Consider the following 25,525-nt stretch of genomic DNA (forward strand, 5'->3'; position numbering starts at 1 on the left):
CTCTTTCCCATTCTAATTTTTGAGCTAATTTTACCTGGAAGTTGCTCCAGTCCCTCCTCCCCCCCTCAAGCAGGTGAGTATAACAGTTCTGTCATCTTACTCACTGTTGAAAGTTACTGCATTTGGGACTGTTACTGGAGAGCAACGTTTTTCAAAGTAAAATTAAGATTAGGTGGTCTGCCCTTCAATTTCAATTCAGTCCTTCCCTTCAGAATAACTTTTCCCAAATAAAAAACACACACACAAATAACCAGCATGACTACGTAATCAGCCCAAGCGATGCCCAAGAATAAGTAACAACTCCCCTGTATCTTCTAGAAATGGTCTGTATTACTCATAACAGCACAACATTAGAAACTAGCACTGCCCCTTGTGGGCTGGGCTGCTGATCCTCTAGAGAGATTAAATGATTCAGTCATGACAGTGGTTTCTCAAGCAGTGGTTATGATCTCCTTGCTGTGTGAGAGAAGGGCTCTGCTGACAGGATTCACCTCCTGATTTGGAGAAGACCAAGAACTACTTAGCTGTCCTTCTGGGAGCATCCTACACAAAGGCAACAGCTGCATGTATGTCTTGAAAATGAGCATGTCTTATTTTTACAAAGAAGCTGCAAGTCCAGGAAAGCAAAGCATTAGTAGTACCTTTAAGAACATCTGACTGTGAAACTATTTTTAGCTTTCTATTCTTAAGAGGCCTTGAAGAAAATTCTCAGTCACTGTAGCCAAGGCTGTGGTGAGAACACATTGGAATGGAATCAAGAATCACACCTTCCCCTCCTCCTCCTTCCACCTGACAGTGATCTTCTATTGTTACTATAGTGCTGCTTTTTACACGCCAGAAAACCATGAATTGAGCAAGCAGACTGGGAGGTGCTGGCAGCCGCAGATGAAAAATACCATGGCAGAGAGAAGACTGAGGAGGGAAGATGGAGACTGAATGGGAAGGAGAGGTTGCCCATGGAACCCATGTATGGGAAAGAGAAGAAAAATTGGCTGTAAAGGCAAAAGGACAAACAACCTGATCACAGAAAGGAAACCGAAGTAGGTACTCAGATTTCAATGGGGGGAATTGTCTGTCCCAGCCAAAACTGGGCCTCTCTTCATGTCATGAACTCCATGTCAGCCTTCCATTTACAGGTGCTTTTAATTCCCAAACACTGCACTCCATGTTTGCAGCAGTATCTCTTCTCATTCTGTGTTCTCCTTTACCCCAACAATCAAAAAACAAGATTTGGAAAGTCTGTTTTTTCACAGCTGATTACATGATGAACTTCTGGAGACAGCCAGACAGCCTGGGGACTGCTGACAGGACAAAGATCCCTTCCTCTACCCCCAGAGCCAAACTAAATTCAGGCCAGGTGAAAGGAAAATGAGGTCATTGCTGTCTGTCTCATAGTGGATGAGAAGGACTGGAGGGTCTTGTGTCAGTTCCCTGTAGACAGGTAATCCTTGCACAGAAACCACCCAATGCAATCCCCAACAACTGGTTCCCTTGCCAGCAGTCCCAGTGCAGAATGCTCCTCATCTGGAATGCTCCACTAGCAGTAACTGACATGAGTTGAAAAAGACAGGTGAAACATCCTGAAGACAGAGGGACACCAAGAAGTCTGGCTAATAAAACCCTGTTTGAAAGGGCAAGGAACAGCTAAACACAGCAGGGACCTTCCTGAGCTCCAAAGACCTCTGCTTTGTCTCTCAGCACTACCCTTGCCTTAGTATATCCAACAGGCAAGAGCTGCCAGCACCAGCCTGGATGTAGGATTTTGTTCCTATGCTTACAGAGAGAAAGATGTTCTTAGGGTTAGAATATGTTTATTGTGCAGACAATGGGTGTTGTGGCAGGCAGCTAAACACCACACAGCCATTCACTCACTCCAAAACTAGCTACTATGAAGAAAAGTAACTATGTCCCAGCCAAACCCAGCACAATGGGAGACGTTAAGGGACAGAGACAATACAGTGACTTTAGCTTCTAATCTTCACTTTTTCGACTGCTGTGCAAACACTAACTTGCCATTCCTCACTTCAGCCTGTGTGATAGGTAGGTATTTGTAGCTGCTATTTGACAGAGAAGAGCGAAATGCACAGGGTTTTTCAAAGCCACACACATATGTCAACAGCATAAGCAAGAGGGAAATATGAGAGTTCCTACCTCCTGCCACAGAACACTGTGTCCAGCTCTGTGCTCTCCTGCCTCAGGAAGGCTGGAGTCTTTCCCCAGGAACAAACTCAACACGTTAACTAAAGGAGGCTTCCAGGTAGGGGAACCACAGCTGACACATGAAGTTGTGACTTCAAGGACCATTTAGGCCCATCCCTCATCTTTAACTCTTGTAATTCAGTGCACACAACTGCATCAAAGTACCATTTGTCCTGTTCTCTGTTGAGATGGAAGGCTCTGCACTACCTAAATATGAATTGAATTCAGGCAACCTAAGCCCAGCTTAAAAGGCTTTTATTAATAGCAGGAAAAAACACCATTGTTGCTTTGCTTGCCATCTCAGCTCTCTCATCTTTAACTAGTCTGTCTTTTCCTTTGCTTTCCCAAGGAGTGCTTAGCACAGGTTAGAGATGCATATAACTGCACTATCTATTTACTACTACTCCAAGAGCCATGTGAAATGCAGCCAGCCATCCCTCAGTAAGAAAGAGCAAAAATTTTATTTCTTCTTTCAGTCCGTGCCGTTTGTCAAACTGTCCTTTTACTTTCCATGCTGAGATCAAACAACCTTTTCATTAGTTTTAAGTCTGCTAAGATCATCAGCAGGAGCTCCACATGAGAAGATTTTATTTGTTTTTTCTTGGTTAATGCATTCTGGAATGGAATGGAAAGGAATGGAAGAAGAAAGCCCACTTTCTCTTATCATAAAATATATAGCGCCTCTGATTCTGAGCGAGATATTTTAAGCATGGCACTTTGGAAACCTTTAGATACTTACGGCTTCAACAGCTTTCAATCCAGTCTTTATGTTGTTGACTTCCTTCTCCAGCTCTACCAGGCTGCACAGGAGACAGACATAGAGCAGATAAAACAAAAAGAGCAGTGTTACACAGGAATACAGGAACTGTGCAGCAGAACAGACCATTGGCCCATCAAGTCTGGTATCCGGCCTCTGGCACCAGCCATGCCAGATGATTAGAAACACGGGGAAGGGGGTCTGCTAATGCTCTGTGCTGCTTTTTGTATGAGATGTAAGATGCGGCAGACCCTGCTCGCCTGTGGTCACATTGAAGACTGGGATTTTCCTGGGAAGAGGGGGGTTGCCCTCAGAACATCTGCCCTGTGAGCTGAGCCTGACCCTCCAGCAAGGAGCATATGCCACATGGCCAGCTTGCAACAATCAGCTGACACAGAAGCAAGGACCCCAGCTTTAGCATGCACATTACTGGGGTCTCAGATTATCTCTGCATGTGATTCTTGAACCACTTAACTACTAAACCCCACTAGCAGTACATTTACATGTGATTTCTGTTTTCCTCACAGTGCATACAGTTTTTTCCCATCTGCATTTCTACCATACAGTAGTCCTTGCAAGCTTACATTGTAACTGAGCATATAACCCAACTGTTAATGTTAATACATGTTTCCCTAGACACAAGTGTTGTACTGAATTTCTGCTCATCATATAGAAACAAGAGGGTTTTTCTAGGATTTGTATGAAAAAAATGACTTTTCATTTCCAGATAACTAGTTAGTAACTATTTGTGAGTCAATAGGCATCTCCTCCAAGTATTTGGTGACTCATTTACATCTTAAAAACACCACTAAAGCCTTAATAAATGCCTTTAAGTGTGAACCTAGATTTATATTTTACTTGTCTTTTATTAGCTGGAGTAGTTCCCTATACAAAGAATCATGGCCGGGCAAATAATATGCAAAGGTATTTTCGAGCGGTGCCTCAGCAACAAAAAAATGCTAGTATTTTGGGGGATGGCTTGCATATTCATTTTCCACAAACACCTACAGAAGTGGAAAAAAAATCATTGAAATTTGTGCAGAGAGTATGATGCTTTCCACATTTCTGTGCAAGACTGATTTGTGCAAAAGTTTGAACCATCTTCCTGAAAAGGTATTATTATAGCCTCTGTGCCTAACTGACTCTGCCTTAGTAACAAACCTTCAATTATCCAGAAAAAAATAGCACACGACTTAGATGAACAACAATAGAATATGGTGAGTGAATTACAAACAACACGCAGTCTAGTTACAATGTTTAATTCAGAAATAAAGTAGGTATAGGCATAGCTGAGTAAAGCTATCAACTGAATTATCTACAAATGTTTGTGGACCAAAATCCTCTGTTGATGTACATCTGAATAACATGAAAGATGTGAGCAAAGGCATTTCAGCTGTAAGGCTGGCCACGAGTTTAGAAGACAGCAATGAAAAAAATGATGATCATCAAGTTAACAGAAATCACGGGGAACTCCAGCTCTGGGAACAAGCAATAGGACTGGACTTACTTGACTTTTGCTGCTTCTGGAAGATGCTGCAACTCACACTGAATATCTAGGATATCTGGATAATTCTTTTCAAAGATCATAATTAAGTAGTGCAACAGTGTAATGTTCCTAAAAAAAGAAGGGAGAAGGGAGAAATGAGAAGGAAGATGGTGGCGAGAAGGAAAAGGATGGTGGGAGGATTGTGACAAATCCGTGAAAAATATTTGGGTAGGAAATGTGCTTGAATGAACAAAACAAACAATATATCAGCAGTTAGCAGCTCTCTTATTGAAAGAAAAGTATCATAGACTGAAAGGAATTAGCCCTTTATGAAGCGTACTTCCTAAAACCTCAAGCAATATATTGTGCCTTGATTTATTCTGGAAGTACCAACATGCTTCCATCCATCTGTGTAGATGGTGTAACAGAAAAATAATTGTGTAACACAGTATACTATTTGACCCCAGATATTTCAGAGGATAAACAACTGATAGTACTAACATGACATTAACTCATAAGAGAGAAGTGAGGCAATGTAGAAAAAACATAAGAGTTAACAAAGAGGAGGAAAAGGTTCTTGAAGACTGAAGAAGCAATGTTTCTTTGCAGAAAAATCCTACAGTAGTGAAATAGCTATACTTATGAGTAGTGGTCAGGCTCACTACTAGAAAAGCAATGGCAGCTCAAGCAGGAGTGGATAGAACTGAGATGTATGAGACATGCAGGAGAAGGTTTAAGAAAATTTGTAAAGTAAATGATGAATTTTGCATCCGTGAATTTTGTATGTAGAGAGAACAGCCAGCCATAACAGCTACTTGAGGTGGGTGTTACATTGTTAACTGACAGACAAGACAGCAGATGGCCACTGCTTCACACAGACTAGAGCCTGGAAGCTGGGAACTTGTGAGAGGACAGAATCTGCATAGGAAATTTAATATATGGAAAATCAAGCCAAGCTACGTTAAGGCAAAAAAAAATGTTCAACACTAGCTACACAAGTGTTAGCCTTGGAATATGGAGAGGACATCGTGGTAGTCAAAACAGAACTCTGTTAGTTCAAACTCTGTTAGGTAGGGATGAATTTCCTATGGCTTCTTACTGCCATTATTCACAGCCTGAAGTCATTTCACCACAACTGTGGTCTCAGGCAGGTCTCACAAGTCAAAGAAGATGCAAGTTAGTAAGAACCACTATAGGAGATCTCCAAGGAAAACCTTAGTGCTGCTGGAGCCCAAAAGTGGTATTCTCTCCCCAGTCACAGCTGTTTAATTTCCAGAATCAGTATGGGGATGTGGGGCAATACGCGGGGTAGCACTATAAAGACCTGCAGCCCACGTCCATCCTCTACCTTCCAAAATTCAGCTGTTTTCCTTAACTGCTCTGGATACAACCAGGCTCAGCCTCTCTTAGCTATGCCTTGTGGTTCCATTACTGGCGTGGGTAGAGAGACAGTTCATGACAGTCCTGCATCAGAAACATATGCCATGTTTCACAGGACACATAAAACTGTGGTCAGAGTTTTTGGTTTTCTTTTTTTCCAAAAACATGGCCATAAAACTTTGGTATAAAGGGCAAATTCCATAGAAATCCTTCCCCCAAAACTTATTTCAGTTATTTGTGAAATACTATATTTTGTCATCTTTGCATAGTGTTGCAGAAACACAATCCAACAACAGACATGCATCATCCAGAGAAACAGCAGAATTTGAGTGCTGTGTTAATAGCCGATCTTAACTGCTGCAGGATCTTTTAGAGTGAAAAGCCCTACTTAAATGCCAAATAAGATACTATTTTAAATGGTCTACAGAACTAAAACCAAACAAAATTCACTTTCATTACTATGATAAGAGATGAGGCAGCACAGTAACTAACCCATTTACAGCCTTCTAGCCTACCTGTCTATGCTGGATTTGGTGTCTGCAATTTTATTCAGGCTGGAGACCTTGAAGCCATATGCACTTCCCCTTTGGCCCTTGTTCATGTAATTCCCAAAGGCCAGAACCACCTCCAGGAGTTGCCTCAAACGCTTGCTTCGGATGAGTTCTTTGGATGCCAGAAGAATGGCTTTAAAAGAGAGAGAGAGAAAAAAAAAAAAAAAAAAAAAAAAGAACACATTATTGTACAGTGGCTGTTTTTAACATGCTTGGGCCCATAATTTGAAGTACCCTAAAATGCCCATCTGACTATTGCCCAGCAAATGCTGCAACACAGTCTGTGTGACTACTGTCCTTCCTGCACCCACATGCCCAGAACCAGGACAACCGGAAAAAAGTTGCACCACATATCCAGCCTGTAGGATGCTCTTCTGAACCCAGGAGCAAGGCTATTCTCCTGGATGACACAGTCTAAAAATATTGTCAGTGAGAGCAGGGGGAAGGCTTGAGCTCATCTGAAAATGCAGAGTAGAATATACTCACCTCTTCTCCACAATAACCATGGATGTGGCACAGAAGCCATACACACCGCCCCCCCCCCCCCCCCCCCCCGTCAGTCTACCTAACTGCCCCATGGAGAGGGAAGGTGCAAGGACTTGGGGGTGAGAAGAGAAGGCTGACCTGCACAGAAAGGCCATGAAAACCTTTGGCAGCTCAGCACAGCCAGGTGGCACACTGTCAGATCTGTCAGGTCATATTAACAGCATAACGACTGTGAAACTGACTTTACTAAGTCAATGGGCACAAGAAGAGCATCAGACAGAATTCATTTCTTAGCACATGACATGCCTTGGACTTACTGGCTCTACACCCATAGCACACATGTAACAGTGCCTCCTTTGAAGCCTCTCTTGACCTTCCCTGCCCCTCTACTCAACTCCTAGCAAAAGTTTTAACCATACCTTCCACTTTTGGCTTTGCTTCTGCCAACCTCTCTGGAAATTTCTTCTTAAAGAATAATGCTTGCAGCCGCTGCTGATAGTGGTCAATCCTGCATGAAGGGTAGAGGAAAGCCAACACTGAACTGCAACTGTATTTTGAAGCCCAGGGCCAGTATGCTGCCTACATAACCTAATGGTTGGATGTCAAGTCCCACAAGGCCTATGCATGGGATTATGGACATAGTTCAAACATCTAATGCTACATAATCAACCTTCTTATGAAAATGGAGGACCTCAAGGCGTGTTTTGATCACAGCTGAAAAGGAGGTGGAAGAATTCCCACTGCTCTCAAAATATGAAAGTCACAGGAGATGCCAGCTACATCTCAATTAGCAGAACAAAATGTTAATCCTGATTGGGGGTATAGCAAAGTTGGAACAAGAAAGAAGGTCAGAGGATGAGGAGGTGGGATAGCTGAATGGAAAAAGGGATCTATATGAAATCTTGATCCCTGGCTACACTACATCTGATAATTGGTTCTGAATTCCTTTTTGTGTGAACAAGTTTAGGCAGCGGAGGCAGATTTCTGCTTGGCATCAGGGGACTAGTCCTTAAATGACAGCACGGAGAGTGTTTATCATCAATAAAAAGTTTTTGTAATGTACTGAAACATTTGTAACATTTGTGGGCTTCTGGCAAATGCAGGGTATAATGCTGGCCCACAATCTCTTGCACATTCCCCCTCGGTGTCAGATGATGCATTTTCAATAACAATTACAGCTGCTTCCAAGAAGCCCTCTGTGTGCTTTCCCATAATGTATCAAACAGACCTGCTCATTTCAAAGAGGAAACGATCCGCCCGGGCCATGCGCTCAATTTCATGTTTATGCTCCTCCAACAGGTCGGTATCGCTCTTTTCAGGAACAAACTTCAGTAGCTAGAGTGACAGACACAAACCAAACACCGAGATGAGAGATCCCAGGAAAAGGCGAGAGGGACGGAGAGGCACAAACAAACCTTGACAGAGAGAGAGAGAGAAGGCCCTCAGATTTCCCCTGCCAAGGGGAAGCATTACGTTGACTCAGCCGTGTGACCGTAACTTCAAAAAAGTGCAGCTGTGGCTACAAAACTGACCTTTTTTAAACCTTTGCTTGCTGTTCTGTCTTTACTCCTCACTGACCGCGTTAGATTAATTTTTAATTCCAAGGGGAATTTCTCATTGCTAAATCCTAAAGGTTGAATGCTACTGCAACTTACTCAAGGGGAAGTACAGAGAGAACTTTGATTCCCACAGCATTACTTGGAGTTTAGATTGGTGCAAACAAGAGCAGGATGTGTCCCCCTCAGTGTGAAGGACCCATCGTGCCTATTCTAGACTACACACAAAGCCTCATCTATCTCCCTCTTGGGTCTGCCCCACTCTGCTGAAACAATAAACAATAACCAAACGACTGAATATGTGTCTGACACTGGCTGCTATTCATATGCTGACCTTAAAGCTCATACTTTGAAAGATTTTTGACATATCTAGTGTTAGTTGTGTTTTAGTATGGTTATAAATATTGCCATGCACGCAGCCTCAGCACACACCCACAAAAACTGCTCGCAAGGCATATAAAGCACTTTGCTTTTTACTGCTTTTTAGTATTTTATCCCACTCCCCCAAAATGTGATATTCAAAGGTCTGGAGCCATCAGAAGCTTGCAGTGACTTCTAGAGTTGCTATGAGCATTCAGATAACATGACCAATAGGCTATACATTTCCAAAATGGAAAAGCTTATTGTACATGATTAAATACTGCGACTGCACACAAAGAAGGAATCGCATTTGTCAGGCAGTTCAGAATTAGAACATTTTGCACACTCCTAAGGAACTTTATCGTATGTATCTTTGGTCAAAATATCATCTTTCACCCTCTATAAGTGGGGGAAATTGGGCAATGGTGGTTTAACTGCTGGGTTTTTTTCTCCTCATAAGCTACGCAGTGAACCAACTGCAGGGGACAGAAGTACCTGACTCCCTTTCTAACCATTCAAATTAGAAAGCAAGGTCCCTTCTAGTCCCGGCTCTAACCATTGACCTACATGGCCTGGTTCACTGCATTTCCCAATGGAAAAACTGCAGGCAAAGAAGGAAGATTAAGAAAAGAAAAAAAGAATAACAACAACAAAATATAATCAGCAGTATAAAGAGGAGATGGGAAAAATTATGGGAAAGTCACAGGTGAGAAGAGGAGATGTGAAAGGAAACCTCATACCAGCTGTAATCATGCATATTTTGCATCAAGAAGAGAAAAGTGTTATGAAATCAACCTGATACAAATAGAGTTACGTGAGGGAGGTATATTTGACAACATCGGGGAAAAATAATACTCTCGTGCTCCTATATGCAGCTCCACTGACATAATAGGGCCCAGTTCAGATCTGCAGACATACCAGCAGAGCCAGGACATATATTCACTTACTTTAGGTGACAAAAAAGTAGTGAAGGATTGAGTAAGACATAACTGAGAGTAATCTTTCTCACCTGCTCAAGCATATCTTTTGCTAGGTCTTCTTGTTCATCCATCTTCAGGATTGCTTGTCTGATTTCTTCATTAGACAGCTTCAGCCTTTCAAGAGGATCAACATTGTATCATTATTGCAAAGCTTAAGTGACTGTGGCAATTCAGAAAGTAGGAAGCCTGAAAAGCTGCACTAAAAAGGCACAAAAGAACCATGGGAAGCTCCACTACGAAGCTGCTACTCTGGAGTATTCAAGTAAGATGAATGAACCAGTTCCAGAGGCAGAGGTTTTCTAGATCATGTATTTTTATTTTCTTCTGCTAATCAAACACACATCAAAAAATTACGTGGTGATGAGGAACAATCAGAACCTCATAGATCAAAAGTGCTTCCAGCTTCCTCCATATCGGATACCTCCCTCATTGAGTTCTTTTGCTATTGTAAAAAACCTCAAATCCACATGACTTGTAAATGACTGTGAGCCCATGTTACACTTCTGCATGTGCATATTAAAGGATCTCCCAGAGTAACAAGCAACAGGACTGATCTTTCCCTGTAGATCTGAGAAAAGGGTTTCTTGTAAGAAGACTGGCTGCACTAGGTAAGTTCATTCTCTCAGCAGTCACAGCTGAAGAAGGAATTGAAAGCATCTACATACCCATATTTCATATCCAATATGAAACAAGCTCTGAAAACAAAAGCTTATTAATATTATCTGAGGTATTAATGGTGTGCAATGAGTAGGGATTATCAGTTAAAACGAAACACAGCATCAATAAAAAAACCCTCAAGGTCTCCACTTGAAATCCAGGGCAGACCAGAAGCAGTCAAAATTTGCGATTATTGAGAGGCAGTTTGATAGATTCCATGAAATGAACTTGGTGGTTCTCAGCGCAGATGTCAATGAACAAACGTACAAGTGACAAATTCTACCCCACCACCCCCAACCCACGACATCCTCATCAGTCATTTCAGGAGAATAGGGGAGTACCAAATGAACCATAAAGGAAATGCTATCCACAAGAAAATCTCAATTTTGGCACTGAAACAGAAAAATGTGAAAAGAAATACTTGAGAAGTGAAGTCTGTAGCCTACATGGACATTCTACAATCAATATAATTAATTAACAGCAGAAAGAGAACATGCAAATATAAATAAGAGACAGGCTGATGCATGAGGCAGAATGTTTTTGTTTTCAGTGCTAAGAAATTCCATGTTGAAATTTCACATTGCTATTGCCATTTGGATAGAATCGTATTTTGGAACTACGTAAAAGCAAAAGAGCGAGCTTTATTTTTACAGACAGGAAATATTACCAAATCTAAGAAACTTAAAACATTTTAGTATTGCCCAATATAACCAACAGCTGGAAACTAAAATATGAATCAGCAGACATTCAAAAGGTTTTAAGTATTACACCTCTGAACTAATTGCTCTCACTCTGTTCCTAGCTTGTCATTGTGTCTGCTTTTGACAAAGAGGGCAAACTGATATCAGCCAAGTAAGATAAAGCTACTGAATTTCCAGAAAAGCTACATAATTGGGCCATGCTTGGATGAGGTAGAAGGATTAGAAGTTTTACAATGAAAAGGCTGGAAATTTTTTACTTTAGGTCATCAGTTTGACTCGAGATCAAAACAACAGACCTCAGGACATGGCCTTCTACATAAAGCTCTACAGTCTCAGTCAGAAAACTGAAGGGTCTCTTTTGTCTTTAATAATCATGAATTGTAAAGTCCATGGTTGTGTGATGCTAAACTGATCAAACCCTGGGACCACTTGAGGGCTGAGCAGCATATTGGTGGGTGTGGGCCTGGCTCCTCACAGACACATGCCCAGAGAATTTGGTGTCTGCGTTTTTTTAAATGCTACATTTTGTTGGTTATTTTTCCTTTAGAGAGCACCTTTACATTTTCCAGAATCTGGAGTCTGCAGATTAGCTGGGTCTTGTGACACAGGCTCACAGTTTGTCAGAGGGGATGATGCAATAAGCCAACCCATAAACACCAGGGTGGTGGTGGGGTTTTGTTGCTACTTTCACTGAAGATAAAAAAAAAAAAAAAAAAAAAAATGAGGGTGAGTTTCATGTTCTTTCAATGAAAAGAACTCAAGCAATTGCTATACTGACTGTCCCATTACACAGTGTAAGTCCCTCTGCACGTGTTTGGGGGTGCAGTAAACAGGACCAAATAGACAGGTTTGAGGTACGTCAACACAACAGATGATGTAGCACGTATTATTGCTGATCTTGCTCTTCTCTCCAGGAGCCCGAGGACTTCAGACTCCAAGCTCCTCTGTTTGCTGCCATTCATCAGCACTCAATGCACTTGAAAACATCTTCTGTTCAAAAATAATTGAGAGCCCCAAGGACAGACAGTTATAGAAACACTTTGATTTCTTGGATGATTTTGTGTCCTGCCATCAGCAGAAAAACATCTGGTTTGAATGGTTTAGCCTACAGTAGAGAGAAGCAGAAAGCTTGCCAGCCCCCTGCCGAGAAGCAGTTTAACTTAAGTCACTTACGGGCCTGTAACAAGGTCACAGTGCCTGCAGGTGTGCATCCTAGATTGTTACCAATCCAATTACAAGTACAGAAGGATTTACAGCAAAACAATCGTACTCTTCCAAAGTGGGCTCGTTCCTCTTTTGGAGCAGGATGCATTTCAGGAGCTGTAAGCATCCACAGCACAAAACAGGGATCTTCCCACTTAAAAACTGACTGAATAACTAGCCAAAGAATTGTTAATCAAGTGATTCTTCTTGTATTTTCAGAATTCATGCCCAGCCATGCAGTAGATCTTAAAGATGGCCAGCATCTAATATGAAACAGATGTGCTGCTTTTAAACAGAAACAGGTGAACTGATTAAAGAGGAACCTAAAGCAGATGCGTAAAATCTTTCCATTTAGAACTGATAGAGGCATCCCTCAGAGCCTAAAACGCACATGGGACAGGCAGAAAATTAAAGTGGAATTATGGCACAAAAATTTACACTACAGAAATTACATTTCAGTATCTGTTGGAAAGTCTGCAATGACTTTCTTACAAGCTTTACAGATCCAGGCACTCTTCCTCCAGCTGCTGGAGACAACTCAATTCGGAATAACATATGATTCAAGCTGTATTCTCTCTGCCTTATGCTTCACCTAAACACAGAACCTGGCATCAGAACTCAGGAAGTAAATGTGACCAGAAGAAAAGACAGTGTCCCTTCCCTCAGCTGCAGTACATTCATTCACAGCGTAGATATTGACTGGTTTTGTTCAACAGCAGCCTGACACTGGTCAGATGAGGAAGGAAAAGGATCTTTACTGAGAATACTCCCTCCTTCCCTCACCCGTACATCTGGTGGCAGCATATGGAAGTCCAACTGCTTGAGTCATCTTCAAGCAATGTTAAAGCTCAACAAGTACCAAATAACTTCTGATATGGTACTTAGCCTGCCTCCCTCTATCCCCTCCGGCTTCATAAATAATCTCTATTGACTCTGCAGAGTAATTCATCACTAATCTCCCCAGGACACCTCGGCTGATTTAACACCAGCTTCACTTGCAGACATCAAGTGGTTTATTGTTTCGTCCTCTCAGAGAAAGCCAGCAGCCTGACTCTGAACATGCCTGGGAGACATGTTGCAGTTTTACATCAACTTTCCTTACAGACATCCAGTGCTCGCTCATTTTTCCTCCTTAAATATACCCATTGATTTAACTCTCACAGTAACCTTCCCCTTCATTCCTCCCTCCCATGGATCAAAGCAGAATACTTGTCACTCATTAGCCATCTCCCCCTCAGAGGAAGAAGTGAGTTACTACATGGTCTTGTTCTTTGGATCTTGTTTAGCTTTTGAGAAAGAAGCATGCTTGCCTACTACCAGAGAACCCAGAGTTTTGTTGCAGCTACATTAAGCTCCCATACTATAGGGATCACATTCCCACTCTTCCTTTTGCCTTGGAGAAGGGGACTCATTATCATTTATGAAGGCTATCTTCTACTTCAAACTGAACTGAACCACAGTGCTTCCAAAAGATGCCAGCAGTAGTAGCTGTGACAGTGAGAGGCACTGACTGATACTTAGCTGCATCCTAAGGCCAGTTGTATAGCCCACCCAAATCTTAGCTTTTACTGACTGCATACTTCTCCATTTCCACAACTCATTTCACATAGGCTACTAGTCAAATCACTCCCAAACTCTGTGACTGGGACATAAACCTTCTCTAACTCCTGAGCTCTTCTAAGGCTCTGTACAACTGCCAAGCTGCAGGCTGTTAAATAGCTATGTTTGGGGAATGCTCACTGTTACTACCCCACAAAGGCAGGAAAAGGAGATGTCTCCCAGCTCTCAGAAGCAGTGTTCAGGAGTCAGGCTGGCCTAACTACATGTTCACCCAGAAGACAGAAAGATGGAGTCACGCTTTTGACATCCTTTTACCTCAGCTGCCAACTCATCTCATCAGTGGAGAAGACAGTGCCTTAACCTTCTGTGGATAACAGTTGGGACATTTTATCAGGTACATCTTACACCATTATATCAACATGTTGGGAAAAAAAATCCACCAGTGCCTTTTCAGCACTTGACTGTGAAAGTATTCTTCCAAGTGCATAAAGAGACAGGCTTTTCTTTTCTTTTCCTCCTTCAGCAAAAGCTCATGAGTGATCAAGCTACGTTGCATCCAAATACTCTCAGTTTCCTACCAAGAAGGATCTGGGGATGGCCATTTTTCTGAGCCAAGCAGAGAAAAGCAGGGCTAAACTTGGGGATCCCCAAATTACAGTGACATATTAATGAGGTGTTTCATCGTTTATCACAACCCTACCTACTTATTTTTGGTTGTGATCTAAGACAGGATGGCACCAACTGATGTATTAAATTTAACCTCGGCGTTTATCATACTCGGAATAGCAGGTAAAGCCATTTATTGTGGACCTTAACATAAAAATCTCTAAACCCATAATATTTCTCCAGGAACCCAGGAGGCACTGTTTATTGCCTAGTGTTTTTTAAGACAGCACTGAGGAACTGAATTGCTGAGTCCAGTGAGCAGTTTCTGTATCAAGATATGATCTGTACCTCAAAACACCATAGTTTGGAATCTATCTTGAAATAAGGGTGAACACTATATTGTCATATAGCAGAAAGGCACACGGGGACTGGAGGCACAGCAGAGGCAGTACACGGAGACTGACATTGGCTCAATAGCTTGTCCTCTTAATGTCTGATCTGAAAGGGCTTAGAAGCACTGAGGAGGCACACCTATGTGAGAGAAATACTCCATCTCTTTAAGTATTCTGATTGGAAATGCTGCACATGTCCCTTTTCTTCTCCTTCATTGACAGATGTTTGAACTGACAATCATGAAAGCCACAAACATCACAGCCACAACATAAAGTATCCATCTGCTGTCATACTCACATTTTAAACCGATTTTGTGTAATCAGATACTGCCTTCTGCTACTACTAGCTTGATGACATTTTGCTAGCACTCCTACTGTTTCCAGCCTCTTGAGAGGGTTACTGCTGACTAGCTGGGCCACAGGAATAACAACCACATCTCAGAACACTGACATAATGATTTTGCTGGAATTCGTGCAAAATAACTTGCACAAAAAAGTTCCCTAAGTATACATTCAGCTGCCTTCTGAGCAATGCATCTCATAGAATTGGACCTCTCCAGAGCATTTCACAGAGCAAGACAGCATGAGACACACGTCTTAGGCATGTTCTGCAAGGACCATTTAGTGTTCCCCAAGAACATTTAAAATATATGGTACAAGAAAAACACTAGAGCAGTGAAAATACTCCCTGTTACTTAAGTAATGGAGGCAGGGAGAAGCCATACTGGTGAGAGAGAGAGGTCAGAGAAATTTCCAGCTGCTAGGTGAAAGCAGGGAAACACAGGGATCTGGGATGACTCTTCCAGACCACACAAGTATGACAGTAAATCTCGAGCCTGGTGGAAACCAAAGACATCAGGAAATTCATGAGGGATAGCAGATTTCCAGTGTGACAGAAATAACTGTATGTTGGAAACACCATTCAGAAAGCCAGATCTGAAGCTGGTGGGTGCCTGGACTCACCACAGACAGATGGTTCCATGTCCTGGTTGAATTATGACCTACTGGAAATACCGTGAGATAAACTGATCTTGTGCCTATTCAAACCTTTACAGTTGGCCTATGGGACAGAGCTTTGATCTGCATCCATCAGACTCCATTAGAGAATGGCAATCACATGCTTCCACTGCAGGAAAACTGAAAGATGCTGCTATCAAGTAGTTGAAATAGAGCTTTTTGTATGAAAATAGAGATGAGAATGGGGAGGAAGGCTTACAAATCTGTTAACTGTCAGCAACAATTAGCTAGCAATTCAATTTTCTTCTCTTTTCAGTCTACCATGCTTCAGTCTCTGTGAAAGAAAGCAAGACACATCTATTTCTCACTGTAGCTAGGTTTTGGCTTGTTGGACCATATGAAATATGAGCTCTGCCTGACCCCTTCTAACACAGTGTTAGTAAAACAAAAACATTTGAGTAGTGGAGGGAAAGAAAACCCAACCCATGCAGCTATTTTACTTTAAAGGACACGACAGTTTAGTGTAAACAAAGGGGGAATAAACTACAGGAATATATGCACAGTAAGAGTCAATTGGAAACAGCTGTTGGCAGATGCTGTGGCAACCTGGAAGCTGGGGCTGCAGCTCAGGGTTGCACAAACTCTCTTTGTTTGTCACCAATTTTAAATCCCCTCTCGTTGCCTGTGTGTGCACACCCACATGCACACATGTCAGGTGTGCTGCAGGACCAGCAAGGGCATGGCGGCAGCCGGGGATGCTTTGGCTGGGAGTGTCTTTCCTTCAGGATTTAACCCAAAGGAGGAAAAAGTGGGGTAATGAAAAAAACTGCACAGGAGTCATAAAACCCTTTCAGTTACTGTGTGCAGCCAATCTTCTCAATTGCTGTCTTTAATAATAAAACCATATAAGCACAAAAAGCAGAAAAAGGCATGAATGTAGAGGTGCCATTTTAATTTCCAAAAATTTTTGCTTTTTTAGTTCCCTTTAAAAGGGAAGTTTGGGGAGGAATAGCAATCTTAGGCCCAGCTATAAGATATTTCTGATATCCTGTTGCAAACGTTAAATGATCTAAGCCCGTGATAGCCTTGGTGACTGGCATTTCCCATAGCACAGCACAGCGAAGTTAACAGGGCACAATGCAAACTGGCAGGCTCCTTAGGGACAGTGAGCTCAGTCTCCAAAACTCTATCATCCATGTTAGGCCTGCTAACAGTAAGATCAGGATATTTCCTAGTGGAGAAGTTGGCAGTTACAAACCACAGCTTTTCACCTCTGGTTTGAGTCCAGACTAGCAACTTGAGGTGGATTGGCTTCATGGCACACCTGGTACACACTGTGTACCCTGAAATTCAAGGTTCATACTTCAATGCCACTTTGTTGAAGGCAGCAGAGGGGAAGACAAACCACAGAGACTGTCCTTTCTCTCTCTCACTGTTTAGAGAAGATTCCTCTCAGGTAAGAATGGGCCGGACTTGCACAGCAGAAAAGCTGAATGGTGAAAAACATGTACTGCTGTTGTCCACATTGCTTTTGCTTTGGGGATAGAAAGTGTTTACAAATAAACAGCTAGTCTCATATCAAGTCATGGACCACCTTTCTGGATCCTCCTCAGCTCAGCCACCTGCACATATTATTATCACTTCCAGGCAACGTTCCGTGTGTTTACACGAGTTAATCTGAACCCCAGACACACTTTAAGAAGGTCTGTCAAACAGCATGAAAATCCAGTTGCCTCTATGCCGCCCCATCTCTCTGCCCCAGCCTGCAGTCAGCTGCCAACACCAGTAAAGACATGCGCTGGCAACTGCTGCAGAGAGAGAAATGTAAGCCTTCCCTCATCGTTGGTTTGGATGGAGGGGGGTCCTGCTGACATGCAGGCTAATGCCACATAAGTAGCATAATGAGAGCCTCCGTGGGTTTCACTAAGCAATGGAAAGAACTCACTTCAGTCCTGGTGGTCTGGCTGCAACTTTGCTTTTAACTGTTAGTTTGCTAGAGCAGACAAGCAATCGCATCCACACGAACACACATTTTCTACTGATCAGTGAAACAGTTTTATTGCTCAGTACTGCCACAGCTTTCCCAGGATCTATATCCAGCCCTGCTGTCTCTCTTGTGGAAGGAAAGGCAACTTTCTCAGGTGCATTAGTGTCTGCACAGATTTGATGCTTAGGGACAGACATCCAGCCCAGCACTCATGTTGGTAGAAAGGCATGAAAAGCATATAGAGGGACCTGATGCCACAGCATTTGAAGGCATTAGAATCATTGCAGGAGCATGTAAAGGCAACTCCTGGCTTCCAAAACCTAATTTACAAATACAAGACCTAATTCTTTAGTATGCCTTTTTATATTTACCACTCTTCTCACCAACAGTCAAAAACGACAAAGATGAACGCTGCTCTCAGCTCTGCTGTATTCCAGGGAGATGCTCAGAGCAACATTTATTAAAAAACATACAGAGCAGAGACAAATGGCACACACAGAGCATGTGGGACACATCACTTACAGTGAAGTGCAAGCACTGCCCGTGAGCTGCTTTCATCTACCTATGAGTACTGATAGTTTTCTGATGATGAGTCTGCAGATAGATCTTGGTGTCTATGTCTATCTGTTTAATGCAGAAAACGTGTGTGTATGTGTTTATTAAGTGAGCTAACACTTCAGAGAGACACGTGCTTTTATGATACTGCAAGAGTAGTTTCTCTGAAGCTATGCAGGTATTAGACAGCAGGTCTAGGTGAGAAAAGAAACATTCTCATTTGTTTAATTCCATCCCCTCTTGCCTCTACATTGACCACAGGATACCCTGTGAGCTAAGGCTTAGTACACTTACTTGGAAAGGAGAATGACACAATTCTGGGCCCTCCGGCCGTCAATCACAGAGAGCTCTTTCACCTTTCGTGTGGAGAGGTAAAGGTCTTCTGTTGAACCCATCTCTTTCTGCATATAATTCAAAAGGGAGGGGGGAACAATTAGTATCATGTTTCTCACCCAAGACTAATAGACTTAGCTGACTGTAATGAACAAAACCCATCCCAACCTGGGAAAATCCACCCACATGGTGAGAAAAGGAGACAGGAAGGGCAGAAAACACGTAGGTAGCTCCTGTATTACCAGACAAAACGTTATTCATTACCACCTATAAGATCATCTTTGATTCCAAATACTGGACCTGATTCTGACCTATTGGCCTCACTCTACAAACAGTTACATTATTATTACTATGTTATTGTGCAAGACTGGCATGACAGGGAAATAAAGCACATTATGCTAACACCCACTGATGTCACAGCATATCCTTCAGCAGATGCCTCCTGCAGGGGTTACACAGCATTCCTGAAAGGCTGCAGCCCAACCAGGAAAAATCCTTCCATCACCTCTTAAGGCTGCCACTGGACCAGTCCAATCCATATTATACAAGAGATGCAAACAATAGCACAAGATGGCATTTCTCTTACTAAATATATCTTAATAAATGGTCAACATCTACATCTGAACTAGACTTTCTTTTTAAAATTAATACCTTTAATCATACAGAAACCACCCTTTGTATCAAAGTTCTCTGTATATCCCCATTGCCAAGCTCATCACCTGGAAAATCCCCATCCAAAATGTTTGTCACAGCACACAGAGAGAAACTATTTGCAAACCCAGTCTGACCATCCAGAAGCCTCTGTCTCCTTGACCTGCCTACACACCAGAGCCATGGGATTTTTTTCACTTTCAGAGACTGGCTTTCTGTAGTTACTTTGAGTATTTTTAACACCATTCCTTAAAGGGAAGTAGAGGTGATGATAAAAGGTGTTAATCCTGGATAATAGCTCTCCAGTTACCAACAGAGAAGAGGGAATTGGAAACAGGACGTTTTTTATTTTCCCAGCTAACTGCTGCTGGAACCTCTTCAAAAATGCATGTCCATGATTTCCATATTGTCATGCCTTGAGATTTTGAGACTTACCAGTACAATCTAGCTTTGAATGCACCCATGAAATTAGCAAAGTGACTTCTTTCTTTGGACATAACAGCAAGCATGCTGACTCAGATCAAAAGGTTCATCTAACCTAGTATCCTGTCCCTGGGAGTGGTCAACAGCAGATACCCAGGGAAAGGTGTAAGAACATGGCAAGCATACAGTGGTGCTTCCCAGAATTCACTCCCAGGACTCAAGGTTCTGCAGCTCAGGGCTTACTTGTATCAACATGACTAATCAACTCCAAGAGATTTTGACACCCAAATATTTGAGAGTTAAATGTAAATCATAGATTCACACTGCTAGTTGTCATTTGAGTTCTCAGTACAATCAGCTACAATGCACCTATGTTGCTCCTGGATATACAAAGGATTCCTACAACCACATCCAAATGTGCTGCAGTGAGCCGCCATCAATACTAAATGGCATTTATATGCAGGTACAATGCATCAGAAGACATGCACACAATATTTCTGCTGGATATGACCAAAGTGTCTAGCTTGGCAGAAAAAAATTGCAATGTTACCTGATACATCAAAGAGTGTTTCCAAAAAAAGGAAAAAATGGGCATTGGGCAAGTTTATTATTTCTGAGAGAATAACTAACAATACTAAAAAGCAGGGCACCTCCACTAAAATCTGGAATTTAGAGATGTCAAAGTTTTCCTGAGGAAGACAGGTGAACAGGGAGATAGGCAGCTGTTGAGGGTAAGAAGGGTACTTGTTGGTCTGTGCTCTTGGTTTAAAAGCTTCACTGGCCCTCACTAGCTAATGTTTGCAGACAATCACACCTGGTTAGTGTTAACCAGCACCCATCCCAAGGAAAAAAACAAATCTTTTCAGGGTTTGGCTGTGTGTGGGTGGCGGTGGTTTAGACAGCTTCCCCTAAAGTCATGCAGCAGGGATCAGTATAATAGTCTCCATCCCATTTCCAATTTCCCAACCCACAAGGTTCAACATGGATGAATAACTTGAACTATTCAGATGTGGCCCACTCCTTGGTCATAAGGAGTGGGCTAGTCTCATCTAAAAATATATTCTCTTCAACTCATCTTGAGGAGAAAGATATTTATAGATACTTGGAGTTGTGTGTAAGCAAAAGCAGATGAAGCCTCAGGTTTTACTGAAGCCAGACTGCAAGCTTAGCTGAAGGAAAACAGATTGCATATGGACTATCTGTATTTTCTTAAACACAGAAAAAGAGGAGCAAGGGGGCAGTAGTGACCAGCTTTTGTGAGGTAGGCCAAGCACACAAAGCAAGAATAGTTGGAGCTGTTGTCAATCTGACAGACAAGATCCCTACGTTTTATCCCATCATTCTTTACCAACTTCCCATCTGGAATAACATTACGTTATGTGCTTCAGAGAGTATTTCAGATTTGAGATTTTAATTGCAAATTAAAAAATCAACTAAAATTTCAGTGCTGGGATGACTAGACATGTGGAATGTGCTCCTCATAGTGCTGCCCTATTTCAAACACATTTTATTTTGGTTAGCTGCAGAACTTATGGTCTGGTACCACGGTAGCACCTTAAGTTCCAGTAATTATCAATGCTTTAAGGAACTATTTCTATCATATAGACTTGTTTCATGGTGCACGCTGCCATGATGAAAGCCAGTAAATGGCCCAGAGCCATGTAGTAGCCTTACCCAGTGGCAGAGGTCCTGACCAGCCTTTCCAAATACAATTTCCTGAGCCCTCATGGTGAGGACTACTTTCTTCTGAAGCCACCAGAGACACTTGTGATGACATCTGAACCAACACTCTTCTGACAGCATTGCTCTTCCCAAAAGAGTTGCCAAGAATTTTGCTTAAGATGATGAATAAATTGAGAGGTAGCCTGTTTGAAGACATGTGGGCAGTCTGATATCTCTACTTCATCTAAACACTGTATCAGTCTTTTGCTGAACTTTCTGAGCATTTCAGCAGTTGAAATTAAGTAGGCTTTCCTTCAGTCTAACCCTTCTGCTCCCTCAGCTGGCACAAATCCTTCTGCCCAACCAAAGTGCCTTCTGGTTCTACAGAAAGAAAGATTTTGTTTATCAGAAAGTCTGTGGCTAGTGAATATATCTGGAGACTTCAGTACTGTCCAAAGCAGATGGACCGCAGATGGGAACAGTCAGAGTGAAGGCTCCCTTAGAGCCCCTTTTGTTCTCCACTAGAGAGACTGTTAGCTTGGTTAAGGAAGAGTTCATGTTCACTTTCCACTTTGTCCCTGGTCTTTTTCCTCAGGATCATCAAAAAGGGGACTACAGACACCAGCAGAAACCACAGTGAGGTTATAGCTAAGTGAAAGAACAGGAACTACTTCCTACTGCAGAGCTAATACAACTAAAGGATTTTTTTGTACAACCTTCCCCACCCAGAAGCAGAGGTGCAAGGGCATATGAAAGAGTAGCATGAGATGAGTCATGACCCCATAATGGCATGGTGCAGGACATCTTCCCACACACTGCAAGAGGACCAGGAGGCAGACAATGATACTCACCTGCTTACAGGAGGAGGGGTTAGTTAGCAGGTCCTATGCAGGCAGCAGCCGCAAATAACGAAGAAGGAAACATGCCAAAAATTAGTCACAGAGAAAGATACCAAGTTTAACAAGGCAGCTGAATTTAGACATACACTCTTTTTTAAAAGAATAAAATGCTTAGCAAGTAATACTGGCCCAGATGCTTCAAAGGTATTTCAGCATTTCTTTGCATATTTTAAATCAGCAGATGTTGGGAAACTAAGAGTTCTAGGTCTTTTCTGAAAAGAGTAAATTCAGTCTCCAAAGCATAAATCTCTCAGATCTCAAAACATTAACTAGGATAATGCTTAAATACCTTTACAAATCTAGTCTGGAGCCTTACTGAAAGAACTGCCAAGGTTAAAACTTGAGGGTCAGTTCTCCTCTCCTGAGGCACAGGCAGAGTTTGCCACTGTTAGAAACAACTTGTTTCAACAGCATGTTATACCCTTTAACAATTTATAACCAAGTATTTTGAAAGCTCTCTGTAACCACCAAAGAAGCCTTACAGCACTACTGGGTGACAGACACCAACTATTTCACAACATATTCCATACTCCAGGAAAACACCAGATATACTGAATCAAAAGGTCAATATTACACAGTAACATTGAATCAAGGTTAAAAGACAAGTGTAAAAATTCTTGGTCCAGCATTCTCTACACTGGACAAATCTGCTTTCCCTCATAGCCACCAAGATGATATAGTGGGCTTGAGAGAGGAGAAAAGACCCTTTGTCATTATAAAAATGAAGAAGAAAGAAAAGTTGTTTAATGCAAATGAAACTGGAAAAAATATGAAGATCATGTTAATAACAGCAAAGAAAGAAATGTCTTTATCTATACTCGTTCAACATTTCAGATGCACAAGACCAGGGCTTTGCACTGACATTTTTCTTTACAGACATTTGGATGAAGTTTAAAAGTCACAAACCCAGAGTAAACACATACTTGGCCAGAGTAGAGAATTTCCAAAAATAAAAGAGGAGAAAAGTCTAAGTGTGAATCAACTGGAAAAGTTCTCATAAGATTTTGATTCAAATGTAATTTTGTTTCCAGGTCTTTAAAAAAAAATAAAAATAAAATTGATGAGGACTTGTTGATTGGAATCCAGTTCCCACTGGGGTGAGTATGGGTAAAAAAGAAAGTATCACATAAAGTAATAACAATGGAATATTTAAGGGGAAAAAAAAACCAAGAAAACCCTCAATGAAAGCTGGAAGGGTAGCAATGCACCTAACTACACAAAAATATGAGTAGCTTACATAAGTGATACTTTAGTGTCTGGAGCCACTGTCATAAAGGGCGTTTAATGAGGATGGAAGAGAACTGTTCTGAGACCCATGGAGGTCACTCTGAGATGATAGCTCCATTCCAGTGGGCAGGGGTAAGGGTCAGGTTCATTTACAGTTGAATAGGCCAGGCTGCTTTTCAGTGGTTGGTAACACAGCCATAAATATTATTATTCTAACTGAGAGTTGATAGAACAGGACAGCTTTGGCTTTGGATTTTGGGGCTCAAAGGAAGCAAGGCTTTGCAAGGTCATTTCTAGTGAGGAAGCTGCAATGTTTGCACCCGAAACATTGGAATGGCACCTTGATGTTGCAATGGCTACTCATGTGCACAGACGACAGTCTGGCTACTTGCAAGACAACTGGGAACTCACCACCATAGCTAAGCTGTTGGCAGAGAGTCTAAACCCAATCTTGTAACAGCACTGAAATTTCATGTGCCTTTCTTCCCCTCTGTGAACTAAGCTCTTGTTTCAGGGAATGGGATTCACAGAAAGTGAGAAGGACCCACTGAAACCACAGCTATTTGCAGGAGCAGAATGAGAAATGAAATATGCAACAAGTAACATCACATTCTTCACAGTTCAAGTTGGGATGCTAATCTAGGTGCTGTGAGCTAGTAAATCAGAAGAGTTATTCATTATGTTTGTTGGATTAGATAGAAAAATGAGAGAGGGAAGGGAACAGATGGAAAAGTCCAAAGACGAGGGGTTGGTTTGTTAATTTTAAGGTACTGAATAAGTTAATTATAATGACAATGAAATAATTATAATCACTGTAAGTCTTAATCATAACAGCTGCTTATGGCAGTCACATCTGTGTCTTTTCCTAAAACTCCAGAGCAATGATCCAATTCTGCAGAATACAGACAACTGAATTTCTCCAAACACATTCCAAAAGCAAAGGAAAGCTGGGGGAGTTCAGGGAGCGCAAGTACAATTCCTCTCTTGCTAAATCTCTTTCAGCAGAGATAGACAGATTGAAGGTGACTTGCTTTCCAAGAAAAAGAGGAGGGGAAAAAAAGACACTCTAATAAATGGCTGCTTTTAAAGTATGCTGTTTGTGTTATAATCTGTAATTCAGACAGTTTCTGTCACCTAGCCAGCTGGGTCAGTTGGCTGTTTAAGAAAAAATAGAAAAAGCCAAAGACAGCTAATTCAGTCACCTTGCTTTGTACTCAGGCAGCTACAGACTTTCTCTGAATGAATGGGAGAAATAGAAAGATGGATATCAAGCACGAAGGTAAAGCTCAGGAGCTTTTGAAAGCCAGTGGCTGCTGACATCAAATAAAGCATTACCTGTTGGGAGTTGTTGTCTCTGAGAGCTGCCCATTAGTGTGAAGTATGTTGATAACAGAAGGTTATACTCTGCCCTACATGTCCTCCAAACATTTTTTTTTGTTCTTGTGATTTTTTTGAACAGTGGCAGAGCAACAAATGATGCAGCCTGAGTGCAGGTGGACAAGGACCCAGATCACTGTTATGTGTTCTTTCCTCCTCCAGAAATTCAAGGAAGACAAAGTGTGGAAGAGTCTACCCCCTACCTGGTGTCTCTGATACGCGGAGAACATCTTTTCAAAATCTTCTAGATCCAGCACCTTGAATGCCTTCAAATCATCAATCTCATTCCAGATTGTGCCATGGATCCTCTCCTGAAAGAAAAGGTTATATTTTAATGAGATAGCAAAAGTTTTTAGCTAAGAACATCCAATCCCATTTGGACAGATCATTCTCTCCTGCTCACCGGCCATATTCCTATGTACTACTACTGACATTTTAGAGGTCATGCTTTGTTTCAAGAATCAAAGGAAAAAAAAAAAAGTGGTGTGTTTTTTGGTTGGTGGTGGTTTTGGTTTTTTTTTTAAATACTGAGTATTTTGTATTTTTCATCACAGCAAGCCTCTGATGAAAGGGCATGTTC

At 41.8% G+C, this 25,525-nt stretch overlaps 1 protein-coding gene across 3 annotated transcripts in view; it reads right to left on the reverse strand.

The window, feature by feature from the left end:
• The window catches only part of DAAM2 (dishevelled associated activator of morphogenesis 2), a 202,438-nt gene that overhangs the window by 12,771 nt on the left and 164,142 nt on the right, over window positions 1–25,525 (reverse strand). Inside the window, exons 16-24 of one of the 3 annotated variants that reach the window (XM_009641546.1) lie at window positions 25,149–25,256; window positions 22,294–22,326; window positions 18,668–18,774; window positions 9,785–9,869; window positions 8,088–8,194; window positions 7,279–7,367; window positions 6,338–6,506; window positions 4,464–4,571; window positions 2,939–2,999 (exon numbers count right to left, since the gene is read on the reverse strand). In XM_009641546.1, coding sequence (XP_009639841.1) covers window positions 2,939–2,999; window positions 4,464–4,571; window positions 6,338–6,506; window positions 7,279–7,367; window positions 8,088–8,194; window positions 9,785–9,869; window positions 18,668–18,774; window positions 22,294–22,326; window positions 25,149–25,256 — 867 coding nt within the window. The remainder of the gene's footprint in view (window positions 1–2,938; window positions 3,000–4,463; window positions 4,572–6,337; window positions 6,507–7,278; window positions 7,368–8,087; window positions 8,195–9,784; window positions 9,870–18,667; window positions 18,775–22,293; window positions 22,327–25,148; window positions 25,257–25,525) is intronic. The other 2 variants (XM_009641545.2, XM_009641544.2) reach the window with 2 other exon arrangements.

Source organism: Egretta garzetta, unplaced genomic scaffold (genome assembly GCF_000687185.1).
Source record: "Egretta garzetta isolate BGI_Z169 unplaced genomic scaffold, ASM68718v1 scaffold306, whole genome shotgun sequence".
In the NCBI taxonomy this organism is placed as follows: Eukaryota; Metazoa; Chordata; class Aves; order Pelecaniformes; family Ardeidae; genus Egretta; species Egretta garzetta.